Source organism: Morus notabilis, unplaced genomic scaffold (assembly GCF_000414095.1).
Source record: "Morus notabilis unplaced genomic scaffold, ASM41409v2 Scaffold419, whole genome shotgun sequence".
In the NCBI taxonomy this organism is placed as follows: Eukaryota; Viridiplantae; Streptophyta; class Magnoliopsida; order Rosales; family Moraceae; genus Morus; species Morus notabilis.
Genome location: NW_010359691.1, coordinates 70412 through 86398, shown reverse-complemented (window position 1 = coordinate 86398; position 15987 = coordinate 70412). Strand labels below are relative to the sequence as shown.

The following is a 15987-nucleotide window of genomic DNA, read 5'->3' as shown; positions in this document are numbered from 1 at the left end:
AATTATAGTTAGGATGATAAAATTTTAAGAGTGAACAATTTTCTAAAATAATTTGCAGAAATTCGTAATGGCTTTAGTAAATGTCAGAAAATTTTAAGTGCAATATTTTAATATACAACAAAATACCAATAACACTCTCATTCCCAAGTTCAGATCCTTTCTTTCTGTTAGTCATTGTTACGGTGGTATGTGTGTTCTCTGATGGTGATCTGGTTTGCAGAACAAAGACAAATAGAGAGAGAGAGAGAGAGAGAGAGAGAGAGAAGAATAAGAGGAAAGGAAGAGAGAAAAGGTACGAGATATGTTCGAGGGCGACTACAAGATTTGTTGGCCTGTCCTTGCAATGAGTGCAAGATACGAAGGGACAAGGAGATAAAATAATTTTTATTTTTAAGAGTGAATGAGTTTAGATTTTAATTTTTTATTTTTAATTAATATTTTTTAATTAAATAATTATATTAATTAAAAAAATATTAATTAATAATAAAAGTAAAAGTATAAATCTAAACACTCTAAGGGTGCGTTTGGTGGGGATTTTAGGAGCTCAAAATTAATTATCTATCCAGCCAAAACTATTTTTTGTGTTTGATAAAAACTTAAAAAAGTGCTTCTAAAAGAATTTGGAGAAAATTTGAAGTTAAAATCAGAAGCAGCTTTGGGCTGCTTCTGATTCTAGATTGTGCGGCAATCTAAGGGAGTCTTTAATGAAACTTTCGTTATTACCATATTACCCCTGCTGAATGAAAACAATTCCAGACCCAAAATTTTTTTGCTCTTCGCGGTCTTGTTCTCTCTTCTCTCTTGAGCTCTCTCGTCTCCCTCTCTGCTCTCTCTCTCTCTCTCTCTCCCCGTTTCTCTCTCTGCTACCCAATTGATTGGAGGAGCATATCAACATTTTTGTGATCAGAAAGGAAGTCCGAGAATATGCATTATTCACGAATCCTTGGCTACACTTTATACAAGAAAAACTCCGGCTTTATCTTCTCTTCGGTTCCTTCATAGCACCGTTGGATCTCCTCCACAATGCCTCTACAGAACTCATGGATGGACAAGATCAAATGAGTATTCACCGGCGAAAAGGCCTCCGATGAAGGACCCTAAATCACCTCCGAGTCTTTCACCCTTCTCCGTAGGTTTATTTGTCACTGCTCTGTCATTTTAGCTCATACCTATTAAAATTTCAAAAGAAAAATCCCGCATTTGAGGATTAGTTCCTTCAATTTTGTAGTTTTTTTTGGGCAATTACCAATTAGTGTTGTTATTTTTTAATTATTTAGATGATTAATTTTAGGCTTTGCGGATGAATTGAAGAACGCGAGAAGAGTAGGATCTTTCAAGCAATTTATGGTGGGTAGAAGCAGTGAAGCGACATTTTCGGATGTTTTTGAGAAACAGGAAGCTATAATTCGATATCTTGGAGGCTTTGATGCCACTGTTGAGGTATATTTTTCTACTCTAATTTAATGGGTTTTTATTATTTTTTGTCATTTGTTGATAGTTTTTTAGATTTTAATGTTTTGTAGAATCTCCAAAGCAAACACAAGCAAGAAGCAGCAAAGAATTGTAATTGCATGATTGCCGATGTTGAGAATGCTGGCTGAGACCGGATCTGGTTGGAGCTCACAATCTTGAATCTTACTTAATTTTTGAGAAAAGTCTCGGGGATTTATTAGGATTTTTGGTTTAATTTTCTGTTTTTGCTTCGATTCCGAGCACGTTAAGAAGTTCTTCGAGTTTCTTTTTCGTTTGGTTGAGTTTCTCTTTTTATTTTTCCTTTTTGAAGTTTCGATTTTCTTGAATCATCAAGAACTTTAGTTCATTATTATAATCGTATTTCTGCAAAACATACGATCTGTTGACTGTGATTGTTTTTAGCTTTTCAGGACTGTAATGCATATTTCTTTTCTGTTGTTTCTTCTGTAATATAATAACCACTTTCTCATGCATTCAATATTATAGTCTTGTTTGATCGTTCTGGGTTGTAATTAACTTGTAATGATAACTTCTGTAAATTTAGTTCATGGGTGAATTTAGTTCTTTCTCTGATGGGAATTTGATATATTAGATCTGTTGGTTGTAGATTCTTCTTTTATATATATATGAGAAAAAATAGAAATGGGCTTTTATTCTTGTTTGATTGATTGGTTTTCTTCATATATTCTATATTAACAAATGTAATCTATCTTTGTTACAGAAGTACATGAAGCAGTACTATGATGTTGAACTCACTGCTCTGGGGATGGGTACAATTTCTTGACTCTTCTTTTTCTTGTCGCACATTGATATGTTTTTCTTCTTTTTTTAACTCCTGGATTTTCAATTTCTTTAAGTTCTTTAAAAGTGAACAAGTTAAATCTGACCATATTAGTTACATAATATAACTGAGTAGAAAAAAGATTGGAATGGAAGGAAAACGATTTGAGAGAATTGACAAAGTTTGTAAAAGTCAGATAATTAACTGGTTGAGTTCTTCACTTATTTCATACAGCTATTCCAACTGTTGTCATGATTTCTGAGATTCTAAAACGCAATGGACTGGCAATTCAAAAGAGTAAGCAGTCGAATACTTCTTACTTATTTGCATCATTTAAACATTTATTTTTCTCCTGTCTAATGTAATATGGCTGTTGTCATTTGGGAAATGCGACATACATAAGCACATCCACTGTTGCTAAATCCAAGGACGAAAAGAAAGGCCGGATGATTATGAAGGCTCAGATTGCTATTTTGTGAACTTTAATATTATAAATTGGAAATTCCCTTTTCATTTGTTTTGCTATAAAATTGAAACTTTTCTGATTTTTCTCGCCTTTGATTCTTGTAGATTGAGACTCTGCTTGGGCAAGCTGATAAGCTGGAGGAGAGCTCGGCTGTTGCTGCAACATCAAACTAAGAAGGCTGCTGATTTACTAGCTTCAGATTTTTAGCAGAAACCAACAGGAGTTATAATTCTGGGATCAAAAAGTTTCTGATTTTCTGTTTCCTTGTAAAATTTGAATGCGAATTGGAGATGCTATTAGTAGTATAGTCAAGTGAATTAGACTAGAGTAGACATTCTGATAGAACAAATGTCCTTCTTAGTGCTGCCATTTCTGTTCTGATCGGAGTAGACATTCTGGGATCAAAGTTTCTGATGTCTGTTTCTGCCATTTCTAGTTGGCACGATAGTACATAAATAAATACCAAGTTCTTTTCATCTCTCTCTCACTCATGTTCACTGAAATTCAATTTTGAACAGCAAATAAGCACAAGAATACGCACAGAATGAGACTGCAAATATGTTTTCCAATTTTGTTTCAATGCCAATGAGAAAGAAAAGGACTTTATTCAAATTATTCACACAAAAAGGACTTTATTCAGACTGCCTACAAAAAGTCTGTTTCTAGTTTAATTACAGGGGGTGCTTCATTGGATTGACAACTTGGCAAGGGAAAGTGCTAAGACCTTAACCCCATTAGATATGTCATCAATGGAGGAAAATTCTTCAGGCTTATGGCTGTAACCTGCAAAACCAAGTTAGTGTTAATTAAGAGGCATTTTCAAATTGTGGATTGTAGTAAGGGAGAAAGGTCAAACCTTTGTAGCATGGAATGAATATCATACCCATAGGAGATACTCTGCAAAAGTGAAAACCAATTATCAGCTCATTTTTGTAATCAAAATGAATGAAAGGCATTGGCGTAATTAGTATTAACCAATCTTTGTTCATAGCATAACATACTTAGAAGCCTTTCATAGAGGGGCAATAAGCAGAAAGAGCTGAACTAGGAGTAATAGCATCGAAGTTTCTTGCAGATTTTTTAGAACCCCACTAAAATTGATAATTATAATATTTGGTTGCGTTAACAAGATTGATAATTTATCATTATGCTATTTTTAGTTGTAATTATATTGTGAATGAAGAAATGAAAAAAAAGAGAATTAATTATCATAAATTTATTGTTAAAAAATTTAAAATCATAACATTATGTTTTTTTTAAGTTAAACAAGTATTTTTAAATACTAAAAACAATTATATATATTTAAATTTCATATCATGTCTATTTTGGTCATTTTATATACCCACAGCAATTCCACCTCAAAATTTACCAAACGCTATTTATTGATTTTGGAACCAGCACAGCTACTATAATTACAATTTACCAAACACTCAGCTACTTCTTGGAATAGTTACTTTTTCTTTCAGCACAACTAAAAATATTTTTTTTTAAAATCTACAGTATTACTTTTACCTCTCATTGTTGCTTTGTTTCTCTCTTTGTTTTTTTTTTTTTGGTGTAAAAGTTATAAAGTTAAGTACCAGCATGACCCCTCTGATAACATTATTGATTATCGATAATTAATTGGTCAAATCTTCTGTTCACCTAGCTAAAGAGGAGAAAATATTATTGGAAAACCTCTTTCAAAAGAGTGAGGTCGTAATATCATACCTACCTACGTACTTGTGTAGAAACAATTACAATAATGAGCCAAAAAAAAAAAAAACAATTACAATACTAAAGGTCCATTCTTACTCAATATTTTTGTCATTATTCATTAGATCATCATAAATAGAACTGAACTAATATTAAAACAGGTCGTTCTACCAAAGTTTATATACGTGGTGGGAGATTTAAGTACAGTTCTGTTACTGTCTTCGCTCAAATTTTTTTAAAAAAAAAAATATTACTTTTAAAAATTTTAAAATTTTACACTTAAATTGTTACTGAAATAATATATGTTCTCACTAAAATAAATATATTTTCTTATATGTCCCTACTAAGATAATTTGTTAAAAAAAATTTAATATACGCTCTACTGAAGTGAAAGATCGGCTCCACCACACCACTGTTTATATATATACATAGACAGAGATTGATATATATGTATATATATATATATATTTTTTTTTTTTTTTTGAAAGGACCGAGATTGGCATTGTTGTTCTTAAACTTGAGGAAAAATAGTGAAAATATCAAAGTTTATATATATGGACCGAGAATGATATTATTGTTTTAAACTTGAATGAAAATAGTGAAAATACCTTTAAAGGGTCTACATCAAGATTTTTCTTCATGGTTAATCAGGACCAAAAAAAAGAAAAAAGAAAAATTCAAAGGAGAAAATAACAGGCACTTACGCACAGGCATACGTATCCATCACTTGTTGGTCGGACGGACGGGTCTATATATATATATATATCATTTCCATTTTCCAGTATACAAGGAAATTTTGAGGTGGTTGAGCAGCGATATGTCCACATGCCAGGCGATACAAAAGTGACCTATCGGTGGGCTTGTTTTTAGGCTTATATTAGTTTAATTAATCCAGAGAGAGATAGGGAGAGAAAGAGAGAGAAGAGCAATATGGAGTCCATTAACAACGACCTACATGAACCCATCTTGGCGACGAAAGAAGCATCATCTATATTATCACCAGAAGCAATCAGCTCGGAACTTGAAGAAACACTATCAAACTCTGACCTCTCATACTTCCGGCGATTCCAGGCGGCCACATGCCTCGAACTCAAAACCCTCTACCGCCTCGCCGCTCCGGCCGTCATCGTTTACTTGCTCAACAACGTCACCTCCATGTCCACTCAGATCCTCTGCGGCCACCTCGGCAATCTCCAACTCGCCGCCGCCTCTCTCGGCAACACCGGCATCCAAGTTTTCGCCTACGGCCTCATGGTAATATATAGTACATATATATATATATAACTTTTTAATTATTAACTGTGATAAAGTTTAATAATTAGTGCGACCTTTTTCAATCATAACTTATATATAGCTTGCTAAATGATTGTGCGGATAAACTTGCTAAATGGGCCTTTGCATCGGGTTCTACAGGTTGTTTTAGCGCCGGGGAGGTGGCCACCACACCTTGGTTTCGGCTTTTTCCCGAGATAGAAATTAAAAAAAAAAAAAAAAAAAAAAAGTAACCTAATGTTTATATTTAAATATACAGCTTGGCATGGGAAGCGCGGTGGAGACGCTATGCGGCCAAGCCTACGGGGCCCACAAGTACGAGCTGCTGGGCGTGTATCTCCAGCGTTCAACAATTCTTCTGATGGCCACCGGGGTCCCACTAACGCTGATCTACATCTTCTCCAAGCCCATCCTGATCTTCCTCGGCGAATCAGAGTCCATAGCTTCCGCAGCGGCGGTGTTCGTCTACGGCCTCATCCCACAGATCTTCGCGTATGCCGCAAATTTCCCGATTCAAAAGTTCCTCCAAGCGCAGAGCATCGTCTTCCCTAGCGCCTACATCTCGGCCGCCACGCTGGCGGTGCACGTGCTGTTCACCTGGCTGCTGGTCTACGTGTTAGGATGGGGTCTTCTCGGCGCGTCGTTGATGCTGAGCTTCTCGTGGTGGATCATAGTGGTCGGGCAGTTCGTGTATATCTTGCGGAGCGATAAGTGTAAGCAGACGTGGACTGGGTTTAGCTCGCTGGCTTTTAGTGGGCTGTGGGAGTTTCTAAAACTATCCACAGCTTCGGCAGTGATGCTTTGTCTTGAGACTTGGTATTTTCAGATTTTGGTTTTGATTGCCGGGTTGCTTGATAATCCTGAGATTGCTTTGGACTCTCTCTCTGTTTGGTAAGTGTGCGTTCATTAATTTTACCAAATAGTAGGAGGCGGGTTTCATAAATGGAGGACATCTTTTATTATAGTATGGCGCCAAATATTTTTCTATGGGTAATACTATTTGGTACCAGTAGTACACCTAAAAAGAATGTGAATTCTGCAACATAAAATCTATAAATGGGACCAATTTTCTGTTAGTGGTAATACTTGACACCGATAGGTTTTTTTTTTTTTAATTAATAATTTGTGTTGCTGAAGTTTGTTTAGAAACAAAGACGTATTAGCTTTTTCTAGAGATAAGACAATTTTCAAACAATCTAAGCACAAAATTAAAAACCAAATCATCGCATTTTGTCAATCCCATAGTCGGTCAAAAACATTTCTACAATTATAAAAGCAGAAGGGAAATTAGTTAATGTGAGCAATTAGCTATCCCTTGAAGTGCTTACGTATTTATATACTTGGCTTTTCTTGGTGGCTGCAGCATGACAATATCTGGATGGGTGTACATGATTGCAGTGGGATTCAATGCAGCCGCCAGGTCAGTATTAATCAAGTGTTAATAAATTATAATCAACATCAATATCTAAGCATGCATGCATATAATCACGAGTTGATGATAAGAGAAATGAAGTAATATATATATATATATATATATATATATATTATATATACAGCTGCTAATATCATGTGTTACGTATTTGGAAATTATCTTTCATGACAGTGTGAGGGTGAGCAATGAGGTAGGGGCAGGTCATCCAAAATCAGCAGAATTTGCAGTAGTGGTCGTAACGGGGAGTTCCTTCCTGATATCATTGATCTTTGCAATTCTGGTGCTTGTGCTGCGCCACGTCATCAGCTACGCATTCACAGAGGGCATCACAGTTTCCAATGCTGTGTCTGAGCTTACTCCCTTTCTCGCTGTCTCTATTATACTCAACGGCATTCAACCTGTTTTATCTGGTAAGACAACGTTCTGATATATATACACATACAGTAAATTTTGCTATTTTTTTATTAGGAAAAATTTCAAATTGATACCCTCTGTTTTAGTGTAATTGTGTTTTAATACTCTGTTTTTTAGAAATTTTAAATTGGTGCCTTGATGTTTTAAAAAATTATTTTTTAGTACCTTAAGGTCATTTTTTAATATGTAAAATAACAAACCCCGTTCACTTCGCTGATTCGAGTTTAGAATTCAAGTTGAGATGTGACTTTATGTGAGAACTTTTTACTGTAGCAAAAAAGTTAGATGTGATTGTTTGCGAGAGCTTTTTACTGTAGAAAAACTCGAATTCTAAACTCGAATCAGCGAAGTGAACGGGGAACATTCTTATTACTTTACCCAAAATTAATAAATTCAGAAAAAATTTAGAAAAAAATTATTTTTAATTTAAAGCATTATTTTTATTTTTAATTTTTAAATGTTTAAAAAAAAATTCATAATTTTTATAAATTTAATATTAGTTTGTTGGTTAATTAACGAGAATGGTAACTTTGACATTTTACATTCTAAAAAATGATCTTAAAGTTTTAAAAAATATTGCTAAAACATCGAGATACAATTTAAAATTACTAAAAACACAAGGTATTAAAAGACAATTATACTAAAACACAAACTAATATGAAATTTTCCCTTTTTATTATTTGTTGTTATGCTCACAACTCTTGTAGGCTAGAATTATATGTGCTAGTTGAAATTAAAGCTATTTTTATCGGGTTTTACCTAGTAACAAAATATTGATCAATTAATTTTTTACTATTAGAATTTAAACTTGAAAAAGCTTGGGTACCATTAGATTTGACTTGTCGTTTCATAGGCCGTAGGGGATCTCATGTTTTTTAAGGATCATAGTTTTTTTCGACCGAATTAACCTCTCAAGATATTAGCAACTACTCATGTGCATGATTAAAACTGAAATGGAAAGTACTAGTTAATTAATTCATTAAGTGATTTTGATTACTAATATGTATAGGACATGAAAAGGGAATTAATGAACATCTTTTTTGCCTAACTCCAATTAGAAATATACTCAAATGTTGCGAAATACAGATATTTTGGGAACCATTTAGATATTAGAGCTGTAAGTCCACGTCAAAACAAAATTCTGAACTAAGGTGTTTTATTTTGTTTTGTTATCTTTAGCAGTAAAATAAACTAAATATTATTCAAATCGAAGCGTATATAAAAAAATAAATATAAAGAACATAAGAAAAAGCCAAAAAAAAAAAACAAAAAAACAAAAAAAAAAAAAAAAAAAAAAAAAAAAAAAAAAAAAAAAAAAAAAAAAACCAAAAAAAAAAAACAAAAAAACAAAAAAAAAAAACAAAAAAAACAATGTTTTAGTTCGATTTTGCTACTTGGATAACGACCGATCGATCGCTGTGCTCCGCTGGAGAGAAGAAATTCATGCTGACAAGCAGCCACTTTCTCCATCCAGACAATGGCCTCTTTCTTTCATAAAATACTAAAATTTATCAAAGCAACAGCAAATGAATATGTCATCTTATACTACACGTAATTAATTTTCACTCTCCATTGTTAATGATCAAAGCAAAATACTAAACGACATCTAAATGAAATCTTTTAATTGTTTGATTAAGCAGGATTCGTGAGAAATTAATCTATAATAGGGAAACTTGACAGTGTAGCTCCATTTATGACCTACCGATTGAAGAAGTGTTTTTAACCGTTAAATTAAATTTTTAACAATCAGATTTGTGTAGATCATATTAAAAAGTTACAGTGTATCACAAAGAAATACTCTTAATATAAATTTAACCGTTGAAAAATTAATCTAACAGTAAAAATACTTGCTCTATCGGTAGATTACACTTTGAGATGCACTGTAAAAAAAGAAACCTAATAATAAATTAAATGTTGAAGAATTAATATAATAGCTAAAATAATACGTAACAGTAATGTTTAACGTAGAAATTCTCTTTTAATTTGCAATATTCTTCCTTATTTTTCAGTATATATATAGTGAAAAAGAAATATGGCGTAGTCAATATTAATCTTCTAGTAAGAGTATTTTCTAAATTTTGTTTTAACAAGGTGTGGCTGTTGGTTGCGGATGGCAAGCATTTGTCGCATACGTAAACGTGGGATGTTACTACGTTATTGGTATCCCATTGGGTGCACTTCTTGGCTTCAAGTTCAATCTCGGAGCTAAGGTAAATAGTGAAAATCAATATCATTTTCTCTAATAACAATATTATTACACTGCAATGCACAACAACAACTAATGTGTATAATGACGATTCTTTTCTTTTTGTTTTTCCTCAAGGGAATATGGTCAGGAATGATTGGCGGTACTCTTATACAGACACTTATCTTGTTGTGGGTAACCTTTCGGACTGACTGGAATAAGGAGGTAAGATTCAACGAACTACTTTATTTAATTTCATTCGATTCTCTTGACTTCAATATTCAAATGATTATATATAACAGTATGCGCACTAAACAAATTTGGATTATATATAACAGTATGCGCACTAAACATTAACTGGCCTCTTTATAATCTGGTCAATGTTGTCATAATTTATTTGTAGGAAGTGTAGATAGTGACACGTGGGTAATAACTCCACGTTATCAAGAACTTTTAAAATAACTTTTTTGTGGACCCCACCAATAGTTATTGTTTCCCTTTCTTCATTCAATTTCCCATTTTTCATCCTATTTCCATTTTCCACCCTCTATCTTTCACCATGTTCTCCATGGTTTTTCAATAATAATCATAAAAATTCTCCATGGGTATACACATGGGAAGGATAAAAAGTGTTTTCTTTTTAGTTTTGAAGAATAATGCTATAGCCTAAGTACTATTTATTAATAAAAGATGAATTTTATAGTAAGAAACTCACAAATATTATTCATTTTTTATTAGTAATAATATTTTAACACCGGTAATATTAGTAAGTATTTTTTTAATTTTGAACGCAAGAAAAAGGAGGGCAGCAAACTCATCAGGTTTAAGATTCCGTAACATGCTTTTCTTTTTGGCGTTTCTAGAAGGTTTATGATGGAATCTGCTCCAATATTTCATTGGTTAGCAGCCAAATTGCACCAATATTGACCATTGTTCCTTGGCGGCTGGCGCCAATAGTCGTCTATAAACTAAAACTGCGTTAGCTTGCCTTGGGCACTCAATTAATAACCAAAGTCCGAATTAATCGTGAGAAATCTAAAAGTTAGTAAATCAAAACTATAAAAACGCTTCATATTGCAAGCTAAAAATGATGAGAGATATACCTCATGGGCTAGTATTGATCACATCCCTGTATTGTGTAAATCTTGCAGGTCGATAAGGCAAGGGAACGTTTGGATACATGGGAGGGCAAGAAATAGTGAATGATATTCTTATATGTGTACTTCCTTTTCTCCACACAAAAAAAGAAAAAAAAGAAAAAAAAAAAAAAAAAAAAAAAAAAAATCTCAGCCATGTATCATTTGAAATTTCTAGATTAGGTACAAGAGAAAGTTGCCAAATTTAGGCTGAAAATAAGGTTACAAGATACTCTCTAGTCTCTCCTGACTAACCTTATCTTTTAGTAAAAATTACACTATATGGTAAATTTATTAGTGTGGCATTGAAAACTAATTGGTATGTGTTTTCTAGAGAGAGAGAGTGAGAAGATCCTTGGAGAGTAGAAGTTGGCCAGAGCTCCTGCACTTCCTCCCGGCGCGTTGCTGGGCTCCTGGCCATGAAATTTCATCCTCTGGCTCGTCTAGTCGTGGGCTTCTTGTTGGTGGTGGTGGTGTATAGTGTGGTGGCTCCGTTTGGGCATATCTGAACCGGTTAGGAACTTAGAAGCCGATTGGACAATCTCTTTTCTCAGGGGAGATTTATGCTTGCTAGCCGAGATCTCTTCGCTGGCTATCTTTCTCGATGGTCCTATAGTATGATGCCCTTCACCAGAGGTTTCTCTGGCGGTGGTCGGAGGTTTTTTTTTCTTTTTGTAACTTTTCTGTTTGTAATAAGGTTGATTGTTTTTCCACCTGACCCTCGTCTGGTTTGTTATTTTTTGTTAGATTTAGGTGTTTGGTTTAATGCCGATAGGATTTGGTTCAGCTAGAATTTTCTATGCCGTGTAGATGTCTCCCTTCTGTGGGTTTTGACAATTTGTCCATCCAGCACTCAACAACTTATGTTGTAGAGATGGGTTTTCTCCAATCGAGCTTTCAGTCTGCTTGTTGTTAATGTGTCAAGATGCTTTCCTGGTTTCAGCCCTCAAGCGTGTGTCTGTCCCTATGATGAGTTAGCATTGTACTAAGACGATTGTTTATCAGTATTTTAATGAAGTGCAATTTTCTTTTAAAGAAAAAGCTGAAATATAGCAGTTCTTTTACAAATATTTTAAAAACAGAAACATTTATATATTTGGTATAATGATAATCACATTTATTCTAAAAATTTCATTAAATTTCAAATACATGATTTCCACTTGGATGATTTTTTTTTAACCTTCTTAAGTATTGTTTTGTCAAAATGTAGTCTTTGTAACTCATTTTCTTTTATGATAATCTTTCACAAATATATTCCTACTTGAATATTTTTTGTACAATCCCCTAAAATATTTTTGTTAGATATGGTCTTTGTAAATTTATTGTTTTCCTAATTGCTCTGTTATTTTTCCCACAAATATGTCCTATTTAAACATCTTTTTCGTGCTCATATATTTCCTTAATTAAATTTGTATTTGGCAGAACATCAAAATCCTTTTTTTCGGTTAAATTTTTATTTTGTCTTACATCTTGTTGACGGTGAAATTTCGTCAACAAAACCTTACCGGATTACCCCGCAGTAGCTCGTTGGGTTACCAGTTTGAAACTTGTAATTTTACTGAATATGCTAGAATTTGTATTAGGGTTTAGGGTGGGTTGAGAAATAAACTATGATAATGCTTATGAAAGCAAGAACGCACAGGAATTTTATAGTGGTTCACCCTTCTCAATGAGAGCTACATCCGCTGTATTGTATTTATCTTGTTTCTGTTCTTGCAAATTACACATGCATCCAAAGGATTCCCCTCTCTCTCGAGGGCTCTTCCCCTTTTATAGTGGATATTACATGAACCTATGCCCAATGGTAGGCGGTTTGGAGCATTTGACCGTGTCTTTCATGGGGCCCGCCCACTCGAGTGGCCTGTGGCCTCATTTGCTCAGACTGTAGCCTGTCATTACCTTTTGGACTGTTCACTCATCTAATTTGTCCCCCCATTATGGCTTTGTAGATCCCCTGTAATAGCTAGTGATCTGTTCCAGGCGGTTTTAGGGGCTTGTAATCATTTCATGTGCAGATGACATTCTCCAAACATAGACACAACCTTAGGATATTCGGCTAATCTTCTCAGAGGTCTTCCTCGGGATGTGGATCCAGTTGCTTGCGCTCTGTCGTCTGCGCCTATGCTAAAATCTGTCGAGGGTAGCGTTTCTCACGACTAACTTTATCGTGTTATTGTGCACGAGTTGGTCTCACAGGCCTCGACTATGTATAGGGTCGACGGTCCCAGTCTCCTTATACATTCGGCTCTCATGCCATACAGGAGAGACCAATGAGGCTCGGACGTCGATGGCTAATTTGTTGGGAATAGTGTCCTAGAAGCATAAGATGTAATAGGATATTTATTATTTAATTAATAAAAGAGTTTATTCATCATTTTATGTGCATATATTTACGAATATTTTATGAGTATCAAATGAAAATTCCGTGATTATTTATGTAACCTTAAACATAGTATATAAGTGTTATATACGAGAGGATAGTGTTTAAGGATAATAAAAAAAAACATTGTTCATAATGAATTTAATTAAAGTTCAAAATCTTTAATTAAAATATTATTAATATATGTCATTCCCATTTAGAATGGAACGGTGGTATCCGCACTGTTAATATAGTGAGATATTGAATGAGTGTATTTCACATAATGAGATTGTGTGGAACAGGGACACAGACACAATATGAATTTCTAATAATTTCCGTTAAGCATAGAAATTCTAATTGAGTCTACCGATGGTCATATATAGAATGATCTTAATCTTGAGTTCTTAACAAACTCCTATTTATGGATTTGTGTCTTTTGATTTACTCGGTACGGATTCTGAGACCCTGGATCCTATTCCTTGTATTTTGGAGACTTGATGAAATAGGCAGCCGGGAATGTTATTATACGAGATGGAATCCATTCCTTCTTGAGAAAGAAGTAGATAAAGGATGGTCCTTTACGCGAACTAAAAGTTGGTGAGCTTATGGTCTGTGAATCTTTTCTGAAAGGTAAAATGACCAAGAGGCATTTCACGGTGAAAGGAGAAAGAGCTACAGAACCCCTTCAGCTGATACATTCAGATGTATGTGGACCGTTAAACGTCCAAGCTAGATAAGGTTACGAATATTACGTCACTTTTATTGACGACTATTCAAGATATGGTTATGTTTACCTAATGCAACGGAAATCTGAAACTTTTGGAAAGTTTAGAGAATTCCGAGCAGAAGTTGAAAAATAATTAGGTAAACCAATCAAGACACTTCGATCAGATCTAGGGGGAGAATACCTAGACCAAGAGTTTTGGGATTTCTTGATTGAAGAATGTGTAGTTTCACAATTGACTGCACCTGGTACACCACAGCAGAATGGTGTAGCTGAAAGTAGAAATCGGACTTTGCTCGACATGATGAGATCAATGTTGAGTTATTCTTCATTGCCTACTTCGTTCTAGGGTTATGCCCTAAGAACAACTGCCTACATTCTGAATAGAGTACCATCTAAGTCTATTCCTAAAACACCCTTAGAGTTGTGGTGCGGTTGAAAACCTAATTTGAGACATGTGCGCATATGGGGGTGTCCAGCACATGTGCTGAAAGGAAAGACTGGGAAGTTGGAACCCAAGTCAGAAGTGTGTATGTTTTTAGGATATCCTGATGAGACGAAGGGAGGTTTCTTTTATAGTCCTGAAGATCAAAAGGTGTTTGTATCGACAAATGCCACTTTTCTGGAGCATGACTATATGATAGATTTTAAGCCCAGAAGTAAAATAGTATTGGAAGAGTTACTTTCCGATGAGATCAGATCACAACCGATAAAAGTTGTCCGACCACTCAGAGAAAAGACCACAGTTCCTGATCAGACTCCTAAGGCACCTCGTCGTAGTGGGAGGGTAAGCATGTTACCCGACTGGTATACCGGGGAAGCCCAAATCGTCACTGTTGATGACAGTAAGGAGGATCCATCGACCTTTAAGGATGCGATGGATGATTCTGATAAGGAAGAATGGCAAGCAGCTATGAAACTCGAGATGGAGTCTATGCACTCTAACTCAGTCTGGCAACTTGTAGATCTACTCGAAGGGGTAAAACCCATTGGATGCAAGTGGATCTTCAAGAGAAAAAGAGGAGCGGATGGAAAAGTAAAGACTTACAAAACAAGGCTAGTCGCTAAGGGTTATACCCAAAGAGAGGGTGTTGACTATGAGGAAACTTTCTCACCAGTAGCCATGCTTAAGTCCATCCGGATACTCCTGGCCATTGCAGCATATTTTGACTATGAGATATGGCAAATGGATGTCAAGACGGATTTTTTGAATGGCTATCTTGAGGAAACCATATATATGGATCAGCCAGAGGGTTACATAGAGGAAGGCCAAGAGCAAAAAGTCTGCAAGCTGCAGAGGTCCATTTATGGATTGAAGCAGGCTTCTAGATCATGGAACATCAGGTTTGATGAGGCTATAAAGTCTTATGGATTTGATCAAAATATTGATGAACCATGTGTCTACAAGTACAATAAAGAAGAGAAAGTGGTCTTCTTAGTTCTTTACATCGATGACATCCTACTCATTGGGAATGTTGTGGGATTGATGACAGATGTAAAGGAGTGGTTAGCCAACCAATTCCAAATGAAAGATTTGGGAGAGGCAAGCTATGTTCTTGGGATTAAGATTATTCGAGATCGCAAGAAAAGGCTCTTGGCGTTGTCACAGGCATCTTATATAGATAAAGTGTTGTCTAGGTACTCGATACATAACTCCAAGAAAGGGAATTTGCCTTTTAGGCATGGTATTCATCTTTCTAAGGAGCAATGTCCAAAGACCCCACAACAAGAAGAAGATATGAGAGGGTATCCCTATGTTTCGGCCGTGGAAAGCCTTATGTATGCCATGTTGTGTACAATACCAGATATCTGCTATGCAGTGGGAGTGGTCAGTCGCTACCAGTCCAATCCAGGATTAGATCATTGGGTTGCAGTAAAGTGTATTCTCAAGTATCTTAGGAGAACGAGAAACTATATGTTGGTATATTCCGGAGAAGATCTGTCTCTCAACGGATACACAGATTCTGATTTCCAATCGGATAGAGATAGTCGACGATCGACATCTGGATCTGTGTTCACTCTTAATGGAGGAGCCGTGGTATGGAGAAGT

At 35.0% G+C, this 15987-nt stretch overlaps 1 protein-coding gene and 1 long non-coding RNA gene across 5 annotated transcripts in view; both read left to right on the top strand.

Moving 5' to 3' along the window:
- The first annotated feature begins 811 nt into the window (after positions 1 to 811).
- Positions 812 to 3180, top strand: LOC21389728. 2 transcript variants are annotated; one of them, XR_002901934.1, is made up of 6 exons: positions 812 to 1129; positions 1292 to 1440; positions 1524 to 1612; positions 2195 to 2243; positions 2489 to 2551; positions 2825 to 3180. It is a non-coding gene; the product is annotated as an uncharacterized LOC21389728 (long non-coding RNA). The 2 variants fall into 2 exon arrangements; XR_002901935.1 differs by having other exon boundaries at positions 1507 to 1612.
- A 2034-nt stretch (positions 3181 to 5214) lies between these two features.
- LOC21389727 (protein DETOXIFICATION 40) overlaps positions 5215 to 15987 on the top strand; it is a 14714-nt gene continuing 3941 nt past the window's right edge. Inside the window, exons 1-7 of one of the 3 annotated variants that reach the window (XM_010094979.2) lie at positions 5215 to 5669; positions 5947 to 6578; positions 7051 to 7107; positions 7291 to 7529; positions 9625 to 9743; positions 9857 to 9943; positions 11189 to 11895. In XM_010094979.2, the coding sequence (XP_010093281.1) occupies positions 5346 to 5669; positions 5947 to 6578; positions 7051 to 7107; positions 7291 to 7529; positions 9625 to 9743; positions 9857 to 9943; positions 11189 to 11335 (1605 nt within the window). In that variant the 5' untranslated portion in view covers positions 5215 to 5345 and the 3' untranslated portion in view covers positions 11336 to 11895. Of the gene's footprint in view, positions 5670 to 5946; positions 6579 to 7050; positions 7108 to 7290; positions 7530 to 9624; positions 9744 to 9856; positions 9944 to 10869; positions 11896 to 15987 lie in introns of those variants that run through there. The other 2 variants (XM_024163553.1, XM_024163554.1) reach the window with 2 other exon arrangements.